General features: G+C 38.8%; 3 protein-coding genes across 4 annotated transcripts in view; 2 read left to right on the top strand and 1 right to left on the bottom strand.

Annotated features, from left to right (window-relative positions):
* Positions 1–1,643, top strand: part of Cthrc1 (collagen triple helix repeat containing 1) — an 11,959-nt gene extending 10,316 nt beyond the window's left edge. Inside the window, exon 4 of the mRNA XM_013012437.1 lies at positions 838–1,643. Coding sequence (XP_012867891.1) covers positions 838–980 — 143 coding nt within the window. The 3' untranslated portion in view covers positions 981–1,643. The remainder of the gene's footprint in view (positions 1–837) is intronic.
* A 2,192-nt stretch (positions 1,644–3,835) lies between these two features.
* Positions 3,836–17,920, bottom strand: Slc25a32 (solute carrier family 25 (mitochondrial folate carrier), member 32). 2 transcript variants are annotated; one of them, XM_013012514.1, is made up of 9 exons: positions 17,646–17,920; positions 12,814–12,964; positions 11,658–11,743; positions 10,403–10,563; positions 8,962–9,075; positions 8,315–8,460; positions 7,129–7,258; positions 5,519–5,570; positions 3,836–4,030 (listed from the first exon to the last, which is right to left on the bottom strand). In XM_013012514.1, exons 1-8 carry the CDS (start codon positions 17,797–17,799, stop codon positions 5,559–5,561), a joined length of 954 nt encoding a protein of 317 aa, XP_012867968.1. In that variant the 5' UTR covers positions 17,800–17,920; the 3' UTR covers positions 3,836–4,030; positions 5,519–5,558. The 2 variants fall into 2 exon arrangements, with proteins under 2 accessions (XP_012867968.1, XP_012867967.1); XM_013012513.1 differs by lacking the exon at positions 3,836–4,030 and having other exon boundaries at positions 4,378–5,570.
* Positions 17,921–18,193: 273 nt separating this feature from the next.
* Dcaf13 (DDB1 and CUL4 associated factor 13) overlaps positions 18,194–22,252 on the top strand; it is a 28,236-nt gene continuing 24,177 nt past the window's right edge. The window contains 1 exon segment of the mRNA XM_013012515.1: positions 18,194–18,359. Within this exon segment, the coding sequence (XP_012867969.1) occupies positions 18,290–18,359 (70 nt within the window). The 5' untranslated portion in view covers positions 18,194–18,289.

Here is a 22,252-nt window from a genome sequence, read left to right as displayed (position 1 = left end):
CCTCAGCACCACATAAGCAAAAAGAAAAAAACCGGAAGTGGCGCTGTGGCTCAAGTGGTAGAGCACTAGCCTTGAGCTGAAGAGCTGAGGGACAGTGCGCAGGCCCAGAGTTCAGGCCCCACGACCGGACCCCCCCCCCCAAAAAAAAAAAAAAAGATGTTCACATCTTTTCTTTCAGCATCTTCCAAATTTTAAATCTTGGATTTAAAAACTGTAGCTTTCTTTTAATCAAATAAGTTACTTTTTGGTTTAGGCTCACTCTATAATCAAATTCTGGTCTTACGTTTGATACTTGGAAGAAAAAATACCAGTTAAGTTTGTATCTTAGGACATATATATATATATATATATGTGTGTGTGTGTGTGTGTGCGTGTATAATATACATATATATGTACATATATATGTATAATAATATACACACATATGTATATTATACACACACACACACATATATATCACAAAACCCTTATCAGGCATTAGAAATTTTAATTTGCAGCCGGGCGCTGGTGGTTCACACGTATAATCCTAGCTACTCAGGAGGCTGAGATCTGAGGATCGCAGTTCAAAGCCAGCCCAGGCAGCAAAATCTGTGACTCTTATCTCTAATAAACCACCGAAAAACCGGAAGTGGCGCTGAGGCTCAAGTGGTAGAGCGCTAGCTTTGAGCTGAAGAGCTTAGGGACAGTGCCCAGGCCCAGAGTTCAAGCCATATGACCAAAAAAAAATTTTTTTTAATTTACTTTACATTAAGCAGAATTATAATACAGCTTTCTTAAGTAATTGCAAAGGGAATGGTTTGGCTCACTTTGAAAATGACTGTTGTCTCTGTTTTGCAGTGGAAGGACTCTGTGAAGGGATTGGTGCTGGATTGGTGGATGTTGCTATCTGGGTTGGTACTTGTTCAGATTATCCAAAAGGAGATGCTTCTACTGGGTGGAATTCAGTGTCTCGCATCATTATTGAAGAACTACCAAAATGAATCCTTTCTCATTCCCTACCTCTTTTTTAATTTTACATTGTCAAATGGTTCATTTAAATGACATTTAAAAAAATTTTTATGTATACATCTGAATGAAAAGCTGTACATGTTTACAGACCAAAGTGTGCTTTTACACTGTTCTAACATTAGGTTTTTTTTTTTTTCTGGTCCTGGGGTTTGAACTCTGGGCTTGGGCAGTGTTCCTGAGCTCCTTTTGGCTCAAGGCTAGTGCTCTACCACTTGAGTCACTTTCAGCTCTGTGATTCACTGGAGACAGTATCACAGATTTTCCTGCCTGGGTTGGCTTTGAACCATGGTCTTCAGATCTCAGCCTCCTGAGTAGAAGGAATTACAGCTGTGAGCCACCAGCACCTGGCATAGTATTATGTATTTTTACTTGAAGTAAAAATACTATGCATACTTTTTTTTTCATATTCTCAATGTGGTCTTTAGATTTTCTTAGTATAGTATTTGAAAAAACATAAGTTACTAGTCTTTGTATAAGTCTTCATGTAAATGTTTAGAATTGTTTTATATCCTGTCAAATAAAGTTATTTCAAACAACTTTACCACCTTGAAACTAGTTGCCACAAAGACTGGAGTTTCTAGTACTTTATACCTAAAAGGTTGACCATAAATGTAATTTGTATTTGTTTAACAATTTGTATGGGGTTTTAATACATATATAGTATGGGTTTGTATCAAAGGTATTGTGTTATTTTTATTTAAAATTTTATTTTTATTTAAAAAGAGTAAAAAGATAGGGATTCGGGTCTCAAATTGCTTACCATTTAGGTCAGATATACACACAAAATCAAAGTGTTGAAGTGTAGAACAAAGTAAGAACAATCACTTCTGGTCAGGATAATCAGAAAGGCAGGATTTGCTTATCTCAGGGCTTGAACTCAGGGCCTGGGCACTGTCCCTGAGCCTCTCTGTACTCAAGGCTAGTGCTCTACTACTTGAGCTACAGCACCACTTCCAGCCTTTTCCAAGTAGTTCACTGGAGATAAAACTTTCCTGCCTGGGCTAGCTTTAAACTTTGATCCTCAGATTTCAGCCCTTTGAGTAGCTAGGATGACAGGTAGAAGCCACTGGCACCCAGCAGATAGGTATTTAAGATTGATGAATGAAGTTAAGTAAATTCTGGCTTGAATCAGAAAGACATTTTATCTTAAAATTAGACACAATGAAGTCACAATCCTCTAACTTTGCTCACTCAAAAGGCCTAGGAAAAATGGGTAGTCTAGCAATGCCATGTTGTAATCTCTATGTATCATTTTTACTAACAGGAACTAAGTAAGGATTCACGAAAAAAAAGAGTCATTTTTAGCTCTTGGGCAGTAAATGTACAGTATAAGCTCAGAATACCCTGTCATATTAGAAAACTCAACTACAAAAGACTACTCAAAAGGACCCAAGGAGTCATCTTGCAGTGGTATCAATAAAGATAACTGTAGTGGTCTGAAACATATGAAATGTTTACATGCTTGAGCTCATAATATAATTAGTCAACTTGTAGGATGCCAGCAAACCATCTTGCTATTTTCAAAACTGGTAAACAGAACCAAACATGTATTCTTGCTTCTTTATGTGGACTCTTTATGTGAATAGGAATTTCTCCTTATGAAATTATATATATACACACACACATAGTATATGCATTATAGTAACTACAGTAACCTCACTTTCAGATTTATTGCATGTGGTTTTGTTCAAGCATGGTTTAAAAAAAAAACACCTTTAAGTCAAAATTTAAAAAACTAAGGTTCTTAACTCCCATATGTGCATTGCACAGCTCAGCTGATGAAAAGTTCTGTCCCTCATCAGTTGTATTTAAATCACGGTGTAATCTGCTGGGTGTTTCCATTAAAATTTCCCTTCCAAAAAGAATGTTACTCCCTACCCCTGCTAAGAAAAAAGAAGTTAAAAGTTATATATGTGTGAGTTTGAGATTTTATTTGAAAGGCATCATGTCTAGTGGAATTTGGACAGAGATATGGGAACACTGAGTCAAGCTTTCCAGTACAGCATTTAACTGTGTCCTGAGTGAGCCGTCTCTTTGGAATCATTTATGCAGATACAGTCTATTAAGGAAAAAACATCTTTAAGAGTCAGCCTGATTAGGCCAGTTTAAGTAACTGCCAATTCCAAACCATTTATAATTATGATTAGGGATGGTGCATTAAGATGGGATCTGCTGATCGGGACCCAACTCTGGGTCAACATCACCTTTTTAAACCTCTTATGCATGTTAGGATATTGCAGTGTCCATCGACAGATAATATTCCAAAGGGGACAAGTGCCTTTCTCCAACTAAGTATTCCCAAGAAACAACCAAACTTCTGATCTAATCCTTAGTTGGTCAAAAATGCAAGGGAAGTAAGGTTGAAATGGGTTGCAGCTATGAAAATAAAAGTGAAAATGGTTGAAGTTGCTTAGGAACAGGGATGGGATAGAAGATGGTCAGAAGTATAGATCTACACAAATTCATGTCCAGTTGCTAATGGTTTTGCTGCATAGCCAGGAACTTGGAAAAAGAATGGAAGATTGGTGATGCGGAACTTCAGACATGATGGTATATGGATGGGCCTCTGAGGAAATTTGTGTCCCAGGTCAATGTCTACCAATGCATCCATGATACAGAGGCTCTTAAAGACAGAAAACATTGTAGGGGTGAAGCAGCTTTCCCCTAGCCACTTCAGTAGCCACAAAGTGCTCAGTTTTTGTAAAGGTGACATTGATTTCCATTGTTAATGGTCACAGTAGCTGATAGGAAAGTGAAAAGAGTTTAAGGACTGTATCAGAGTCTGTTATTTAGGAGCAGAAGAAAAACTAACAGATTGTTTTTGAAAATAAAGGAAATTTATTCTTCACTCAATTGAAAACTAAGAGGTAACAAGCTGCTTAGGAGAAACATATGGCAGTCATATGACTCAAACCTAGTTTCTTTTTGTTACTTCTTTGATGTTGACTCCATTTTGGACAGACTTGTTTTGCCCAATTCATGATCGTAAACTGGCTTTCAGGAGGTCTAGAGTTACATGCATCTTCGTGAAATAACAAAGCAATCTGTCAGTATGTTGAGGAAAAAACATCTTTAAATGTCAGTCTGACCAGGCCAGTTTAAATAACTGCTAATTCCAAACCATTTATAATTACGAATAGGGATGGTGCATTGAGATCGGATCTGCTAATGAGGACCCAATTCTATGTCAGGTGAGGCTGATTTCACCTAAATCACAAAACTGGGAATGAAGGGAAAGGGTAGTTTCCCAGAAGCAATAGGCTACTTCAAGAAGGAAGAGGTAGGGAATAACAAGTATTCATTACAGGTACTTCTTATAGTCTACTTCCTATTTATGCCTTTAGAAATTTGAATTCAAACCAAAATTTCACACATTTTCTGCATGCTATCTAACAGTTTTAGAAGACAGAATAAAAGTAAAGTCTTTTACAATATTTTAGACCACAAAAGCATATATTGTAGTGGGAAATCACCTGCCTTTCACAAGGCATTAATACCCATAATCATCTTAGATCATGTTCTCTGATGTACAGCTACAACAAAATTATTTTTGTTTGTTGGCTCTACCTGTATTTCCAATAGTTCAGTCTTTGGCTTTCTCTTTGCTTAACCTCTCACACTTTTTCCTCTTTTTGGACTCTCAGTCCCTTTTTTTCAAGCTAGTTCTATTTCTTTATCTGCCAAACTTCAGAAATAGTGAAACGAATACTTGGAAGTTTCCCCTATCTCCTTAGCTGCTTGTGATCTGTCCACTGCCTCTTTAATTTCAATCAGCTTAAAGTTATCAGTGACATCACTTCATCCTAACGAAATATTCACATTGATAATGCTTTCAATTGTGAGTTTGCTCCACCTATTTGATTGGTCTTTCTGTCATTCATAAGATGTAGGCTTCTTTGTTTTAATTACTTTTTTCTCATTTTCCTAACAAAGCTGCAGCAGCTTAGTAAGGTTCCAAGACTTCTCTGGCCCCAACCTTTCAGCTTGTTCTTTTACTTACTACACTGACAATTCACTGTTCAAGTCAAGCCACCTCTGCTCTCAACCTGTCATAGGTTCTCTCGAGATTCCTTTTAGAATCTCTTCCTTCAAGGACCAAGCTAAATGTTTTCTGCTTTGTAAACCCTGCTGTAGTTCCCCCCAAGCTATAAATCATCACGTAGGCCCTGTCAAATCAGGTCTAAGCTACCTCCTGCCCAGCCCCCTTACGTCTGGACTGGACAACCTTTACTGTCCCAGTCATTTTTCAGAATGCTCTGAAGGTGAGGCTTAACACCTGACAAACCCATAAAATTATTCTTCCCCTGACTCAGTAACTATCTATTGCTGAATGAGATTTCTTCTTTCTCAGAACTCTTAAAGCACTTTCTTGCATACTCTTAACAAAGAACTATAGTTATTTAATACCTATTTTTTTAAATGCAAGTTTGTATGCTCTCATAGAGAACATATGCATTTTTTCTTTTTTTGGGGGGAGGGGGTAACATAAAACTCCAAGTATCAACTATACCTTGGCTTTCCATATAGGCAGAAGTGTAATTTCATATGACTTATAGCATAACCTAGAAGTATGAAAAATACACCATAATTTATAAAGCACTCCTATGCATATTATAAGATATTTTAGTAAACAGAATTAGGTATTTATCATTTCATCTTTATTTTTTTCAAAAATGCCAGTTCTAAAATATAAAAAGTAGATTTATTTCAAAGAACCATTTAAATATGGCTATGGCCAAAATTTTTTATTAACAACAAACAGATGGAGTACAATAACACTCAGTTATTTATGATAAATTAACTATTTTTCTGACATCCTCTGGGAGTAAGCCTTATAGACACTTCTTATAAATATCTATAATGAGGCCAAATAAAATCAATAGTGGCCACTAATGTAATTTGTATTATTAATCACTTATTTGGCACTTGGATCCATGTATCTGAAAATTAAAGTAGAAAGTTCAGTTTCTCATTTCTATTCCTCGTTGGGTTTTTTTCTTTGCCAGTCCTGGCTTCAACTCAGGGCCTTAGCACTGTCCTTGAGCTTTTTTGGTCAAGTTTAGTGCTCTACTACTTGAGCTACAGCTCCACTTCTGGCTCTGTGTGTGTGCGCGTGTATACACACACACACACACACACACACACACACACACACACACACACACACGAGATTAATTGGAGATAAGAGTCTCACAGATTTTCCTGTCTGGGCTGGCTTTGAGATACAATCCTCAGATCTTAGCATCCTGAGTAGGTAGGGTTATAGGTATGAGCCACTGGCGCCCAGCTTTCTATTCCATGTTTTAAATAAACACATCTCAAACATTCAAGCATCTGTGAAACATGATCTACTTATCATCTCTAGTAATTTATACCATATATACTAACTAAAGGCTGACATGCTGGATCCTAGAAATTCAGATTTTATAACTTTGAACTACACTACTTATGACCAAAATAGAACTGGATCCAAGATTACATTTTAAATTATAGAAGAGCCTCTGGGGGGAAAACATTAGCAGAAAGATGTTAGGCATTTCTCAGAGAAGTATGTAACTTCTTATAACTTCTTCAATTTCCATAGTGTGCTTTGGTTAAATTAAAACTACAGTAAATTTTCAGTAGTTTTTAATCTCACTAAAATGTCTCCATTCAAAATGGTCTGGATTTGAGCAATAGCTTATTCAGTTTATCTTTAAATAATGACAATCTTGTAAGAAGCCACTTTCTTCCTATTGCACAAAAGTCAATTTTAAAGCCTATGTAGGCAAAAGAACTCAGAAAAAAAGTATTTATCTAATCTTATTTACAAATGTTGCCAAGTAGTTTCTACTGGAACAATGAAATGGTAAAATTTGTGAAATTCTACACATTGTTCCAGTTTTAACATTATGCTGAAGCAGGCATTACACTTAGAGGTAGCCCAGTCCCACATATATGGAGAAGCAAAGAAGCAGGAAACATTAAGAAGACTTGGCAGTTCTTTGACTTCTAATGATTATAGATAAATTTTGATTATGAGCTATTTGGTTGTGCAGCATTCTTCTCAGTTTCATGACTCAAACACAAAGGAACTTGTGGTCTGGGCAGAGAAATTGGAATTATTTTCTTTTAGCTTACTTTGTTTCCTCTAAAGTCAAGTAAAAAATGGGAGACATTTTCATATACTACAAAGGTAATACAGCAGGCTGGAGTCACTCTAATCAAATTGGGAGCGATTCCTTTGTAAAATCCACCAATGCCTTCTTTCCTGTAGATGGAAAAAAGTAGATAAAAGCTTAAATTCTTAAGGCAAGCCTTACAAAATGCACATGCTTAATAGATAAAAAACAGGGAGTAAGCGGTCAAACCTATGATTTAAGTCTATGTTTACAATGTTCTGAGTCACTATAGTTTATAAGTCATTTGTGAGGGCTTACAATTCTTTTCTAAACTGACAGAAAAGGGTAGTTGACACCTCAAAAGTGAACTGAAAAGTGCTTTCAATTAACATATATATATATATATATATATATCACATATAGTATATACACCATATAGATTTTAGTTGTGTCAATACTGAGGCTTGAATTCAGGTTGGAGCACTCTCACGTGGCTTTTTCACTCAAGGTTGGTGTTTTACCACCTGATCTAAAGCTCCACTTCCAGCTTTTTTGCTGATTAATCATAAACAGTAGCTAGACTTATAGACATGAGCCACCAGCTCCCAGCTGTCATATATTTTAATGGATGAAAATGCGGGAATTTTAACTGATCAATGAAGGTATTAAGAATCTCATAAGTTATATAAATGTGATACAACTCTACAGTACATATTAAAATAAAGACTCTAAATACTTGCCTCAGGCCTTTTAGGATAAAATGGACCCATAATTGTTTAACTCCTCTCATGCTGAAGGACAAGTAAATATGTCTTCATGAATAGAGATGAGAAGTACTTGAAAAAGCTTTGGAATCAGTAACAAGTATGGGTCTTCTTGAATGTGTTAAACTAGGTTTGTGGCTTCTGTATTCAATACTATTCAAATACTTTATACTACCTAAATTTTTTTCTAAGCACTTTCATGTGTCCTGCTTCATTTTTATGAAAACCTGTCAGCTGTGATAGTCTGATTTTACAAATGAAGAAATCAAGCCTCGGAGAAATATAGTTCAAGAACACCTATGTAATAAATGGGAAAGCAGGAACCCCAGCCACACTTTTACCATAGCAAGTTGGCTTTTTTATAAAATGAATACTGTAATGGACATATAAGACATACGAAATACTTCCTCAGAGCAACTCTGATATTCTGCATGCTCTTACCTCCATGTCTTTGTGATTACATCCATTACACCACTGTAAAACATGTGCTGATCCTGAAGACGGGCTCTCAAAACTTGATATGGATATGTTGCTGCCACAGCAAATATTTTGGACAGTGCTGCAACAGATATATATTCTGCTGTGCTCTAGAATGACAGAAAACATTTGTAGTTTTCTTTGGACAAGAATTTCTTCAAAAATGCAGGGGGAGGGCTGGGAATTTGGCTCAGTGATAGAATGCTTGCCTCGCATGCATGAGGCCCTGGGTTTGATTCCTCAGCACCACATAAACAGAAAAAAGCCGAAGTGGTACTGTGGCTCAAGTGGTAGGGCGCTAGCCTTGAGCTGAAGAGCTGAGGGACAGCGCCCAGGCCCCGGAGTTCAGCCCCCACAACCAACAAAATTTTTTTTTTTAATGCAGGGGTAAAAATTACATGAAAAAATTTTAATGAGTCCTTACATGAAAAATACTGTCCCCTTCTTTAATACAAGCCCTATATTATATGGGGTTCTAGTTTCAATATTTGTATGGCACTAGCTTATGCTATATCAACCACAGCAATATTACATGAAGCAAGCACATGAAAAATATTCTTACTAACTGTCCATAAAAGTAAATGTTATCATTTCTTCAACGCTCATCTTACCAACTGGGCTTCTGGTAATCTGTTGACCTGCTGGTTGTATTTCACCTTCAGCAACTCATATGCCATAAACTGAAGGGCACCATGTGACGTTCCAAAGAGCCCGGGAACAAAACCCTAAAAGGGAAGATTTGAAACATACTAAAAACAACTTTTAAAGAAAGGTATATTTAAGTAAAATATTTTGACTACTTAAAATAGAACTTTAAGCAAATTACACTTTGCATAAATCACATTTTATTTGGGGTTAAAATAAGGTTTAGATTTTCTTTAACTTAGTTTTTCTTTGAATGGTATGGACATAACATCAAGGTCCATACTATCAAGAACTGGGTTATGGGTAGGAACTTAAATTCAGTTAAGAAAGTAAAGGTAGTAATATTTCATTGGATTAAGCATAGATATTTAAAAGAAAGCAAAAAGTGTGTCAGTACTGAGGCTTGAATTTTATCCAGGTCTTTACATTCTTGCTTTACTTTTTCACTCACTGTGGGCACTATTCTACCACTCAAGCCATGCTTAACCTCTAGCTGAGACTGGCTTCAAACTGTAATCCTTAGAGCTTAGCCTCCCAAGTAGCTAGGATTATGGGTACAAGAACCTGGTACAGTCTAAAATTTTTGCCTATAGTTTAGTAATCAATTATATCAACTTCAAGTTACTGACTTCAAAAGCTATTACATAATTCCTGAAAAACAAATTCAATGTATCTAATTTTGATTTTAAACTATATGTGGTCTAAGGTTATTTTTTATGGGGATAAGCAAGGAGTAGAAGTAGAAAACAGGTAAGTGTGACTTACTGAAAGAACACCTGACGAAGTTTTAGCCAGTTCTCATAGATATCAGTATTATAAAGATACATTTTTTTTTTGGGTCGGTCGTGGGGCTTGAACTCTGGGCTTGGGCACTGCCCTGTGCTCTTCAGCTCAAGGCGAGCGCTCTACTGCTTGAGCCACAGCGCCACTTCCAGTTTTCTGGGTGGTTTATTGGAGATAAAGAGTCTCACGAACTTTCCTGCCTGGGCTAGCTTTGAACCGTGATCCTCAGATCTTAGCTCCTGAGTAGCTAGGATTACAGGCGTGAGCCACCGGTGCCCAGCTAAAGATACATTTTATGGTAATGAGCATACACACTTTCAAGTACAATTTCAATATTATAAACTAGATCTCCATTTTTATTATTTCTTGCACAAGGTTGGCTTCTTTTTTAGGCCTAAACAGTAATTCAAAAGCAAGACAAAAGAGCCAATGTGCAAAAAATAAAAAAGCCAGATATGGCACAAGTCTACTCCTAGGACTTGGGAGTCCAAGAAGAACTATGAGCTCAAGTTCAGTCTGAACTTCATAGTGAGACAATGTCTGAAAAACAAAGCGAGACAAAAACAAGAGCCAATGCAAATACAGTCTACAGTTATCTGAAATATATTAACAGTAATTCGTTACCTTATACAATCCACGCACACCTTCATTCTTATATATTTTCACAAGTGCGTCAAACATTCCTTTGTAGTGTCGTGGTGAGGTATTAACAATACCTTCATACTGTAACATAAGGCGAGTTTTTGTCACCCACAATGGGTTTGTAATGCAGAGGGTCATGGCTCCTAAAATCAGATTTAAAGCAGACTACTTAGCATTAAGCACAGTCCATCACACAAAGTATCAGAGTACAAAGGAGTTGTAACTGAAATGGTGAGATGTGGCCGGAAGCAGAGTCTTAGGATCAAAAATAGACAGTTTTTGGTGGTTATAAAAAAAAATGTGAATAGTAAAGATGTCCTTATTCTTCAACACTGAAGCCTACTGTAAAACCTGAATGGGAAGGTGATCTAGACCTTAGGAATCAGACATAGCATCAACTAGATGGATTGAGGATTAGGGGGAGAGAACCAGGATCTGGCACCTCAGGAATCTATGCATGGGTACACATATGTCCACCCCAACTCTATCAGTCTTCCTCAAGTCCATTCAAAGTAGTCTCTGTACCTCAAAAACTAACCATGTAGTCAGTTATATTTTGTATTCTTTACAGAGAATGTCAATTCTGTAAAAAAATTTTATTTAGTACAGATTTCACTTTCAGAGTTTCCTAAAGAGCCTTTTATTCAATAAATATTGAGGCTATTATTATTTAGGTCTCTAGTAGCCAGTTATTAAAGTCAGTAAGCTATCCCTTACCTTAAGAATAAAAAGAGCAAAACCAAGAATATCAAAATAAAATTTATAAAGACTTTATTTTGCCTTCTGGATAGTATACTACACAAGACAAAGAAACAAGGCTAGTAAACTGTATTTGAAAACTGAAATTATACTTTACTGAAACATTGTACAAAATCACCTTAATTTACTGAGATTCAAAACATTTCTAAACCTTACTATGTTTAGTAATGAATTTAAAATATTAGCCTATCTGGAGTTATCAATAACACCTGTTTATTAATAATTAGAAATTAATATTAATAAGAAATTTCATGTAGTAATGATTAATATATAAACAGAAGAGCACATTTAAACTCTAGTGTTAAAAAGGGGGAGGGGACAGCAAATAAAAGCTATGTTTGAAGGCCGAGGTGGTAGGTTGGGTTTGACGCCAACGTTGGCCATGGAGTTATAGGCCAAGTTGAGACACACAGTGAGATCCTGCCTCAAAAAAACAGGGAAAAAAAAATCAAGTTTTATATTTTACACATTGCCTCACCAGCCTCAGCAGCTGAGATGAGATATTCTGTTGCCTCTAATCCTTCAGTTCTTCCTTCTGTCTTATATGATTTGATGGCATTATAACTGAAAGAAAATTAAACATAGCATTTTAACTTGATCTGGTTTCATAAAGCAGTCTGTCTGTCTTAGAGTACAACTTAGTAACACTATTCCTAAAGTAATAGTCAATGTATAATGAAACTGAAAAATAAGACTTTATTTAAGAATAAATATACTGGAAATTGTTTACTGTAGAATTATGACCCTCCTCACAAATAGTAAGCTATTTTGAATATTCTGAGACTCTGGTTAAGGATGAATAAGTAACTGCCATAATGTTATGCTATTTATAAGATTTTCTATTTTGAGATGCTCTAGAAGAAATTTCTTTTTTTTTTTTTTGGGTCCAGTCGTGGGGCCTGAACTCTGGGCCTGGGCACTGTCCCTCAGCTCTTCACCTCAAGGCTAGCACTCTACCATTTGAGCCACAGCGCCACTTTCCGGCTTTTTTCTTTTTGCTAATGTGGTGCTGAGGAACTGAACCCAGGGCCTCATGCATGCAAGGCAAGTGCTCTACCACTGAGCCACCTTCCCAGCCTCTAGAAGGAATTTCTTATAAAGGGAGAAAATAATTTATTTAGAGTTGAAGAGTGCAAGGACAGCACACAAGCCCAGAGTTCAAGCCCCACGACTGATAAAACAAACTGGCTCATTCAAATTTTTATAGTCTATTTTGGCCATTAGAAATACTCAAAAGTAAGTAATATAACACAAATCCTCAAGAATTCTGAAGAGACTTTACAACTTCATTGTGAATCTAGAGTTAGCCATTTTCAGATTTGACTAAAACCTTTCTTCTAATGTATTTACTAAAGTAATACAGTTAAACATTTTACCTTCCTGAATTTACTTCAAAGAAATGAGTAAGAGTATTTCTCCATCTTACCTGTTTACATTTTTTCCTATTACAAACCCTTTCAGACTAAATGACTCAGCTAACAACAGCTGGCTGAGAAGGAAATTAACAAGCCGTTTTGCTTCCTGACCCTTCTAATACAGAGAAACTAATGAAATGACTCACCTTTGTTTGTTAAAACAAACAAACCAAGAATTCGTTTAGTTTTAATACTATAAAATTTTCCAGATCTACTCACAAGAAAAAGTAGAGACCCCAGGACAAGCCTGCACCCCACACATTTGGGGCTACTCCTTGATAAAGTCCCCGAAGTCCATCGACTTTCCAAATGGTAGTCAAGCAGTGTAAGATTCCTTTATATTTTGGTCTCAGTTCCAGTCCATCACTCACTGCATTAAAGGATACACAAAATTAGGTGAGAAAAAAATTCTAGTTCAGAATCACATAAAAACACAGTTATTAGGCTAGCAATATAGCTTAATGGTAGAGCAATTGCCTAGCAGGTGCAAGGCACTAGGTTTAAGCCCAGAACCAAAAAATGGCCATAAGTACTGTTTTTGCTGCAACTATTTATGATTAGGAACTCAAACATTAAAAAGTATTGCTAAAAAAATAATCTTGCTGGGCACCGGTGGCTCACCCCTGTAATCCCAGCTACTCGGGAGGCTGAGATCTGAGGATTAGGGTTCAAAGCCAGCCCAGGACAGGAAAGTCCATGAGACTCTTATTTCCAATTAAGTACCAGAAAACTGGAAGTGGTTCTGTGGCTTAAGAGGTAGAGTGATTGCCTTGAGCTGAAGAGCTCAGGGACAGTGTCCAGGCTCAGAGTTCAAGCCCCATGACCCTCCCTCCCCCCCAAAAAAAATCTAGCTGGGTACTTCAATTATGTCAAGAATGCTAGCAAGACCTGTAGAGGATGGACTAAATATTTTTTTCTGAATTTGTACCTTCTCTACTAACACAACTCAAAACCATAACAGAGAAGTATTTCACTTGAACATATCTAAAACTGGACTAGTTTTTTCCCCATCCTTTCCAAAGTTATTCTTATTCTTCCAGTGTTCTGTATAGCTCAGCAAGTGCTACTTTTATCTACATAGGTGCTTATGTTACATACATGGGCCATCCATGACTCTTCCCTTCCTATCCCTTTTATCAGTTAGTAAGGCCTTTAATCTTGCTTAGTTTGAAGAAATCTCTCTTAGATCTGTTCATCTCTGTCAGTTAACATTGCTGCTATCATCCTACTTTAAGACAGCATTAGTTTCCAACTAGTTGTGGCATTTTAAAGTGTTCTTCTTGCCAATCTTGTAAATATAATCTTGTAATGTTGTCTAGATGATAAACCTGGCATATCATGTCCTTTTGGCTCTACTGTGTCTTATGAAGTCTGGCAAGAAAACAAACAACCACTGTTTACCACTGCCAGGCAAAGGGGGAAATGTCAGTTTCTTTAATGAGTAACCTGTCAATGTTACATTATGAAATGAGTAAAGTACAGAGGACTGGGTTTGATATCTAATTTCTTATTATTAATTATTCAATCTTTCTGAGCTTCAGCATCGTCATTATATGAGTATAAATATCTACTTCACAGATTTTGCTTATACAAAAGTTTAAAAGCCGATAATGGAGTGGCTGTTGAGTAATGTTTTGCCATGTACTTTATAATCTTTATGATGCTTCCCTTGGATTTGTGTCTCCAATTTGTACAAAGGTCTTCTTCCAAGTATCCTTCCATTTTTCTCTCAATAATAAGCTCACAATGAAATTTCTCTTTGAGATAAGACAAAACATACCACAAAGATACACTTTTACTTTTTTACAGGTAAAAATCAATGCTTCCTTTATTATTTTGGGAAGTTACTTAATCCTAGAGTATTAAATATCTGAGTAATAGGTAAGAATGATTAGTTTATTTTTAGGAGTTATACTGCTAGACAGGTCAACAGCTTGTGCAAATACATCTTCATTTCTTTCTTTCTTTCTTTTTTTACATCTTAATGTCTAACATTTGAATTTTCCTTTTGACTATACCAAATTATCCAACAACAAAACTGTGTGGCTCTGAGTAGTGTTTGATTACTTTGCACCTGAGTTTCCACATCCAAAAGTGGGGCAAGGTAACAGAATCTAACCATAAGAATTACAAATGGCCAGAGGCATGTCTTAAGTGAAAGAGTGCCAGCCTAGCAAATACAAGACCATGAGTTCAAAACCCAGCATAGCCACAAAAAGAAATTACAAAGGATAAACTGAATTGATACATGCAACTTCCTTAGAATCATGCCTAGAATAATGCAAGCACTCAGTAAGTATTATTTATATCATTAGATAAATAGAAACTATTATGTGCTAATCTTGTTTGTGGACTCTACATTTTGGTGCCATCCTTAATATTACAGACAGTCATATTCTTTCTACATTCTTCACAAAAACCACTCACACACTTTTAACTTATGCATTACTGAGCTTTTGGGTTATTTTATGAAATTATTATTTCTATTATGTTTAATTTTTCATTCTTCATTGGGCTCTCTCTCTTTTTTGGGGGGGTCCAGTCGTGGGGCCTGAATTCTGGGCTTGGGCGCTGTCCCACAGCTCTTCAGCTCAAGGCTAGCACTCTACCACTTGAGCCACAGCACCACTTCCGGCTTTTTTCTTTTTGCTTATGGGGTGCTGAGGAATTGAACCCAGGGCTTCATGCATGCAAGACAAGCGCTCTACCACTGAGCTACCTTCCCAGCCCCGGGGCTCACTCTTATTCTTGAGGATTTAGAAATACATCACACAGCTGGAGGTTTGGCTCAAGTAGTAAAGAAACTGCCTAGCTAGTTTGAAGCCTTGAGTTTAAACAGAAGTACCATAACTAAAAAAATTATACAGTTATAATGGAAATCATCATCTAATGCTACTTTTCCACCCAACGTAAGTGCATCTTCTAATTTTTATCATCTAATCTGTCTTACACACTTAAGTCATAGTTTCATTTCATAGCATCACCAACTTTTTTTTTTGTTTGGCCACTTCTAATTCTGCTTCCCTGTAATTTCCTTTCAACCTAGGACTGGCCTTAGGAACAACCAACAACAAGGCAGCTCTCTTTCATGACATGGAAGTTCAACAAATATCATAAGTATTTTTTTCTCTCTCCAAGCTAAACTGGGTCCTCTAGTTTTCTAGTCTCTTCATATGAAGTGATTTGTAATGTTTCTGTAACTCTGAACACGCTGAGTTCCAATTTACTTGACTTGAAAGATTCTAGGTTGGCTTTCACAGCACATATAGTCAAAACTATCCCCTCCCCCATAACTAGCTACTAATTTTATTAAATGAGGTTAATGATATGAAAGCATTAAAACTACAATAGGTTACTCGGCATTGCTGCTAATGACCACTCAATTATCTTTATTTTCAATATTTGTCTTCCTAAGAGTTCTCTTTTTCTATCACCATTTCAGCCACATTGGGCTTTATTATTACCAAGTCCTGCTTTGACTCCTAGATCTTTAATTAAGGTCCAATTCAATCCAAATTTCCTTGTGTATCCCATCAGTCTTACTAGTTTCCCACACCCATTTCAGTACCAAGAATTCCCTTCCCTCAAGCATGCACAGTCTACTTCCTAGTGCCATCTGAAATTCACTAGGCTAACCACACTATTCCTCAATGATCATTTCAACTGCCTCTACTTTTGTTGCTAGACACTGCCGCAGAAGAGAGATTCAAAGAAACAAGTCCTCATCTGCAGCCCAGTTCAAAATTCTTTATTCATGTTGAAGCCACTAAATACCAGGGATTTGCAGAGTAGCTAACTGCTAAAGGGTTCAAAGTTAAGGTGCATAGGTTTCAATTCCAGCTGCATCTTCACAATCTTGTGATTTGGGCAACATAACCATCTCTATTTATCCTTATCTGAACAAGGGCTAATCAATTCACAGGACAATGAATAAAATAATACATCTAGAGCTCTTGGTTTGCATAGTGTTTCTCCTAGTAAAAGGTCAATGAAGTTTACTGATCAACGATCATAATTAATCTGCACATGCATAAACGTCATAAAATTATGTGCATTTGTGGTGTCTTTTCTAGATTAATACCCATAATTTCTGTCTAATTCCCCATATAGAGGGTGTCTTCCTGATTGTAAACATATTCACTACATGAAGAAACTCAAGACCCAGTTTTCCATGGAACCGGTATGGATCCATACAGCCATAGGTAATCAATAATTTTCTTGAGACTATTTGTATACCTACTTTGTATTTGGATTTATTCTACTATGCCTTTAATAGTATGTTGTCTAGAATTATCTTTTGTGTAAGTCTCAAACCTACAATTAGACTAAGTTTCCCAAGGCAATAACTTCTGTAATCATACACAGCAGTCCCAGATTAGACATATCAAGTGAACTGAACAAAACTACACAGAATTACTCTACGATAAACCACTTCTACACATTTAACTCTCAAGGCAGAAAATAGTTTCCAAATGAAGTTACCAAAAAATCATCATTGAAGCTATCATTTTCAGATTGTGTCATTGACTTGAACTTCTAAAGCATTCTAATTTCAATAGACTTAAACAAAATAATTTTCAGAGTATAACTCTTTTTTTTTTTTCCTTTACAGGATATTGGATCACATTGTATACGATCATGCCGAAAGAAATCTTCAAGAAGATTCTACCCAAACCTAACCACCTACTTAGGACTGGGCTCTCTCCCCAGCACTTGAACTTTCCTTCCAGTTTATGCTGGCAAACCACGTGGCAGCCTTTAAGATTTGAATGAACTACAAGTACGCGAAGCAACTGTGACAATCTCTTCCCATACTTTACTCCACTCTTAGTCTTGGGGAGCAGGGCACACAGGGACCAAGCCCCTTTGCCAGACCCACTCCTACACAGAGTTGCACCGAGTTGGACGAGGCGGGGCAGAAAGCATCCTTTTGCAGGCCCTCCTCCCCAGTGCACGGTGGAGGCGCAGGAGACCACGGCCTCCCTCGGGAGTTTGCACCGGGATCGGGCTGACAGCGAGGGGAAAGCGTGTCGGTGTGCGGGCACACTTACCCGCGAAGCGGATCTTCACGAGGTCGAGTGGATGCAGCGCCAGGTTGGACAGGACCCCGCCGCTCACGCCAGCTACCAGGTTCTCGTACCGGACGTGGCGGAATACCGTGCTCCAGGCCGACGACCCGGCCGCCGGCTGGCTCTGGCCGGGCATAGGTTCGGGACCCGTCGACACCACGGCGCCCAGCGCCGCGGAGGTGGGAGGAGATGCAGTGGCCGCCACCGTGGCGACGGTGCTCAGCCGAGAGCGGGAACCCCGGGCCCGAGCCCACTTCCGGGACGGTCCAGAACACCAGCCGCCCAGCGGGAACCACTCGGGCGCGAAGGGGTGTGCGGGCCCAACCGCAGGTCACGCCAGTGTCGGAGCGGTGGAAGCCGGCCCAAGGGGTCCGCCCAGTCCTCGCCCAGCCTCGCCTACCGCGGCCACCGGCACCCGCGGAGCCCAAAGCAGAAGGACCGCCCCCAGCCAGCCTTCGCGGAGCAACTACGGAGCGCGCCGCGGGTCCCGCCGCGCCGGCCGGCTTTACACGCGCCGGCGTCACGTGACCGGAAGTACCCGGCGCGAGGCGGAAGTGGAGCGTGCTGGGGTAGTGTCAGTCCTGGGAAGAAGGCCCGTGGGGTCCCGGTGGGCCTCAGGCGCTAAAATGAAGGTGAAGATGCTGAGCCGGAACCCGGACAATTACATCCGCGAAACCAAGTTGGACTTACAGAGAGGTGAGACACGTTGGTCCGGAGGAAGGAGTGCCCTCAGCGACTCCTCTTCCGGAGTGAAGGGGCCGCGGAGGGGTCGGCGCCGCCGCTGCGGGCTGGCCCCGCGGGGTCCCGCCGGGGCGACGTTGTGTTCACAGCCAAGTCGCGGAACTGAGCAGCCCATGACAGCTTCTGAAAGTCTCTTCTCTAGATTTCCCTCCCGGGGCCCTTGGGAAATAGTTACCTGGGAAGGATGGTTCGGTCTCCCACTTAATGGCCGGTGGTCTTGCGTTACAGCTGTTCAACAGCGCGGTTTAAATGAGCCAAACAAACTTTAATGAGCTTTAAACAAACTTTCCTACTGGTCGGATCCCTGTGCTACTGCAGATTACCCACTTGTACCTGTGGGAAGAGACAAAGGTGGAATTTAAAGTCATCTGTTGTTGTTGGGCTTCTTATTTCCTTAATCTTGTGGAAAATTTGAGGAAGCCATGGGTCAAGTGAAAATAATGACTGGTATATTCACCCATTAACATGCTTGCCACTTAGGAATTATGTGATACTTAAATGTCAGGGGACAGTCTTGTTTGAGTAGATAATTCTGAGTGAAAGAACCTGTGCAAAAGCTTTAAGGCAGGAATGGGCCTAAGAAATAAAGACCTTGTCATCTTGAATGTCGATGCGGTGTAAATTGTAAGTGAAGCTGGAACAATACTTATCTTCCTTGATTAGTAAAGATTCTATATATATATAGATATACATATATATGCATAAAATCTATGATCTCCACTCCCAAGGTCTTTTTATAGGGTTGCTAACAAGACAGTAATACATCTCAAATGTAAATTTAATCTGCTATTTCAATTTGACACCGTCCATGTTCGTTGAACCTCTGATTCCTTCATCTCCAGTGTCACCATCACTACTTTTCCCACAAGTAGCTTATGTTTACTTTTACAATACGAGTGCATTTGAGACTTTTTTTTCAGGCTTCCAGTGGCACACAGTTTTACCCAATTTAGCTGTCAAACTTGGGAAGCTTTCTGTGAAGAATAATCTTACAGCTGCATGTACACCTCCCCCCTCCATTTCAGCACTTCTGTTCTAGGCTTCCATGACATATTTCTGTCAGAGTGTTTTATCACATAATTAATTATTTTGACTGTTAGTCTTACAGAAAGAAGAAAAATAATTTTTGTATATGTATTGTGTTTAGACAACACTTTGCACTTAGTTGCAAATCTGGATGAATGAAGAGCGCATGGGTAGCTGGCTGGTCATAGAATCACTAAGTGAACAATTGTAATCTTAACCATCCTGGAGGCTAAGATCTGATGATCTTGTTTCAAAGCGGGGCTGGGCTGGAAAGTCTTACCTCCAATAAACTAACAAAAAGCTGGAAGTGGAGGTGTGGCTCCAATGTTAGAGCACCAGCCTTGAGCAGAAAAGCTAAGGGACCACACCCAGGCCCTGAGTTCACACCCCAGTACACACACACACATACGTACACACACGGAAATTCCAAGTCATGTACACACACACACACACACACACACACACGGAAATTCTAAGTCATGTTAAAGTTTTAACTCCCCCCCCATATGTCCCTATTTATAACTGTCTGATGAAGTGGTACTAGCAAAATGGCATATTTTAAGTTTTAGAGTTCTGTATTACCATATTTCTTTTTTATCTTGCTAATGGTATTTCCTTGTAAATTTTATTCAGTATTCAACCACTGAAATAAACACTAGAAAATCTGTTTCTAAAACTTTCTTGGTGAATCTAATGTAGCTGGTTAATATATAAGACTTTATAGATGTAAGATTTAAAATGTGTGGGTTTGATTTTTTTTTTATGGTGGTGATGATATTCAACTTTGAACTCAGAGCCTTCACTTGTTTGATTGCTTGTTCTGATGGCACTTTAACCTTGAGAAATGCCACCAGCCAAGTTTTTGCTGGATAAGTGGAGACAGAATTGCATGGACTTTCTGTTCAGGCTGATTTCAAACCAAAATACTCCAGATCTCAGTTTCCTGAGTAGCTAGGTAAATGTGTATATTTTTAAGGAGTGAATAGCGTTTAGATAGGTTAGCACAGAAGTTGGAATGGGTTTTTCACAGAAGATAAAGTGTACAGAGGGACTCATATAGAAAGCACAATACAATTTGAGGTAACTGGATAAATCTGTTTACCTGGAGCTGAGCTCCAGAAAGGACATAAGGCTGAAGAGAGAGATTGAGGCCAGACTAAGCCAGAAAGAAAATTGAACTTCCAGTAAAATCAAAGATATTCGGGGCTATTTGTTACAGTATGGGGAAAAAAAAGATATCAGTTTATGTTTCTACAAAACATTATTATTTTATAATATACTGATACTGACATTCTCATCTCAGCCATATGTATTCAGAGAATAGTGAAGGGCTGACAATAGAATATCTGCTTTTGCCTTCAGAATATTCCAGCATGTTGTACTTTGTATGACGATGACAATCTTTTTTTCATGACAAAGTTCCTTGCTTCTAATAACAGTAAGAATTGTGGTACCTAACAAAGTAAGCATTCTTTTTGAATTTTTAAAAGATTGTTATTGTAAAGGTACAGAGAGGTTACAGTTACATAAGTTAGTCAGGCAAAGAGTACATTTCTTTTTGGACAATGTTACCCCTTCCCTTACTCTCTCATGTCCCACATGCAAGTTACATAGTTCATTTTCAATATAGTGAGCATTTCTTACATTTGACAGATATTTCTATCATTATGGATATTAACTAGGAGGTTTTGTTTTTAATTTTTATTTTTCTAAGAAAAAACACATAATCTGTTCCTTCAAAGTCGATTTTAATGATTGAAAAGATGATTACAAAAACTTAGTCTGTGTAGAAATTACTTTGAAAATATATGGGCACTGATGGCTTGTGCTTCCATTCTTTTTTTTTTTTTTCAGGTAAGGGGTAGGTTTATTCAGTAGACCTGCTGGGACCAGGCCAGGTTGGCACTCCACACAGCTGGGAAAGGCCTGGGAAAGACCTGAGATAGAGAGAGCTGGAAAAAGAGCTAAGAGAGCTGAGAAAGAGCTGAGAAGGAAAAAGCTGAGAAAGAGCGTCTGGGCCTGGGCTAGGCCTTATCTAGGGTATAGGCGGAGAAAGGTGTGGCCACATCAAATTCAGATGTGACCTCAGCGGATGCAGATGTGACCTCTTCCAGGTGTGTCAGTTGCCTAGGTAACGCAGGTACTGGGTGGAGTCTGCTCGCCATCCAGGAGCGGACCTTACATTCCAGCCTTTTAATAATTATGAAATAGGGCGCAGATTCTCTCTGGCTACTTCCTGATGACAAGGGGCATCAACATTAGGGGTAAAAGGCTGGAATTTTGTCCCTTCCCAGAGAAGGCAGCTAGCAGCAGCTGTTCCTTGGTGGCGTGAATTCATAGATGAAGTCTGGAGAAGTCTCATGAGGCATTGAGGGGCTGAAAAATACTAGAGTAAATAAATGGCAAGAGGAAGGACTTGGGGCTGAAAAACGTTGGTAGAAATGTCCCTAGTGGGGCTGGGGAGGTGGCTCAGTGGTAGAGCGCTTGCCTTGCATGCCTGAGGCCCTGGATTTGATTCCTCAGCACCACATAAGCAAAAAGAAAAAAGCCGGAAGTGGCACTGTGGCTCAAGTGGTAGAGCGCTAGCCTTGAGCTGAAGAGCTGAGGGACAGTGCCCAGGCCCAGAGTTCAGGCCCCATGACCGGACCAAAAAAAAAAGAAAAGAAAAAAGAAATGTCCCTAGCTACTTCTGACATCTGGTAACAAAGGCAAGAATATAAATTCCTGTGGGGGGGCGGGGAGCAGGGAGAATTGGGGGGGGAGGGGGAGGATGGGAAGGGGAAACAAAGGAGGAGGCAACAATGCTTGATAAGAAATGTACT

The sequence above is a fragment of the Dipodomys ordii genome, unplaced genomic scaffold (assembly GCF_000151885.1).
Source record: "Dipodomys ordii isolate 6190 unplaced genomic scaffold, Dord_2.0 Scaffold17, whole genome shotgun sequence".
NCBI classification, from domain to species: Eukaryota; Metazoa; Chordata; class Mammalia; order Rodentia; family Heteromyidae; genus Dipodomys; species Dipodomys ordii.
The sequence above is the reverse complement of the archived record's forward strand: the minus strand, read 5'-3'. Positions and strand labels throughout refer to the sequence as shown.

Coding starts and splice junctions, on each gene's coding strand:
- Slc25a32 (XM_013012514.1), bottom strand. CDS start 17,799: ATGCCCGGCCAGAGCCAGCCGGCGGCCGGGTCGTCGGCCTGGAGCACG. Junction 9,076..10,402: donor GTGTGCGTGGATTGTATAAG/GTAACGAATTAC, acceptor CTTCCCTTTTAG/GGTTTTGTTCCCGGGCTCTT. Junction 7,259..8,314: donor GTAATCACAAAGACATGGAG/GTAAGAGCATGC, acceptor TTCCATCTACAG/GAAAGAAGGCATTGGTGGAT.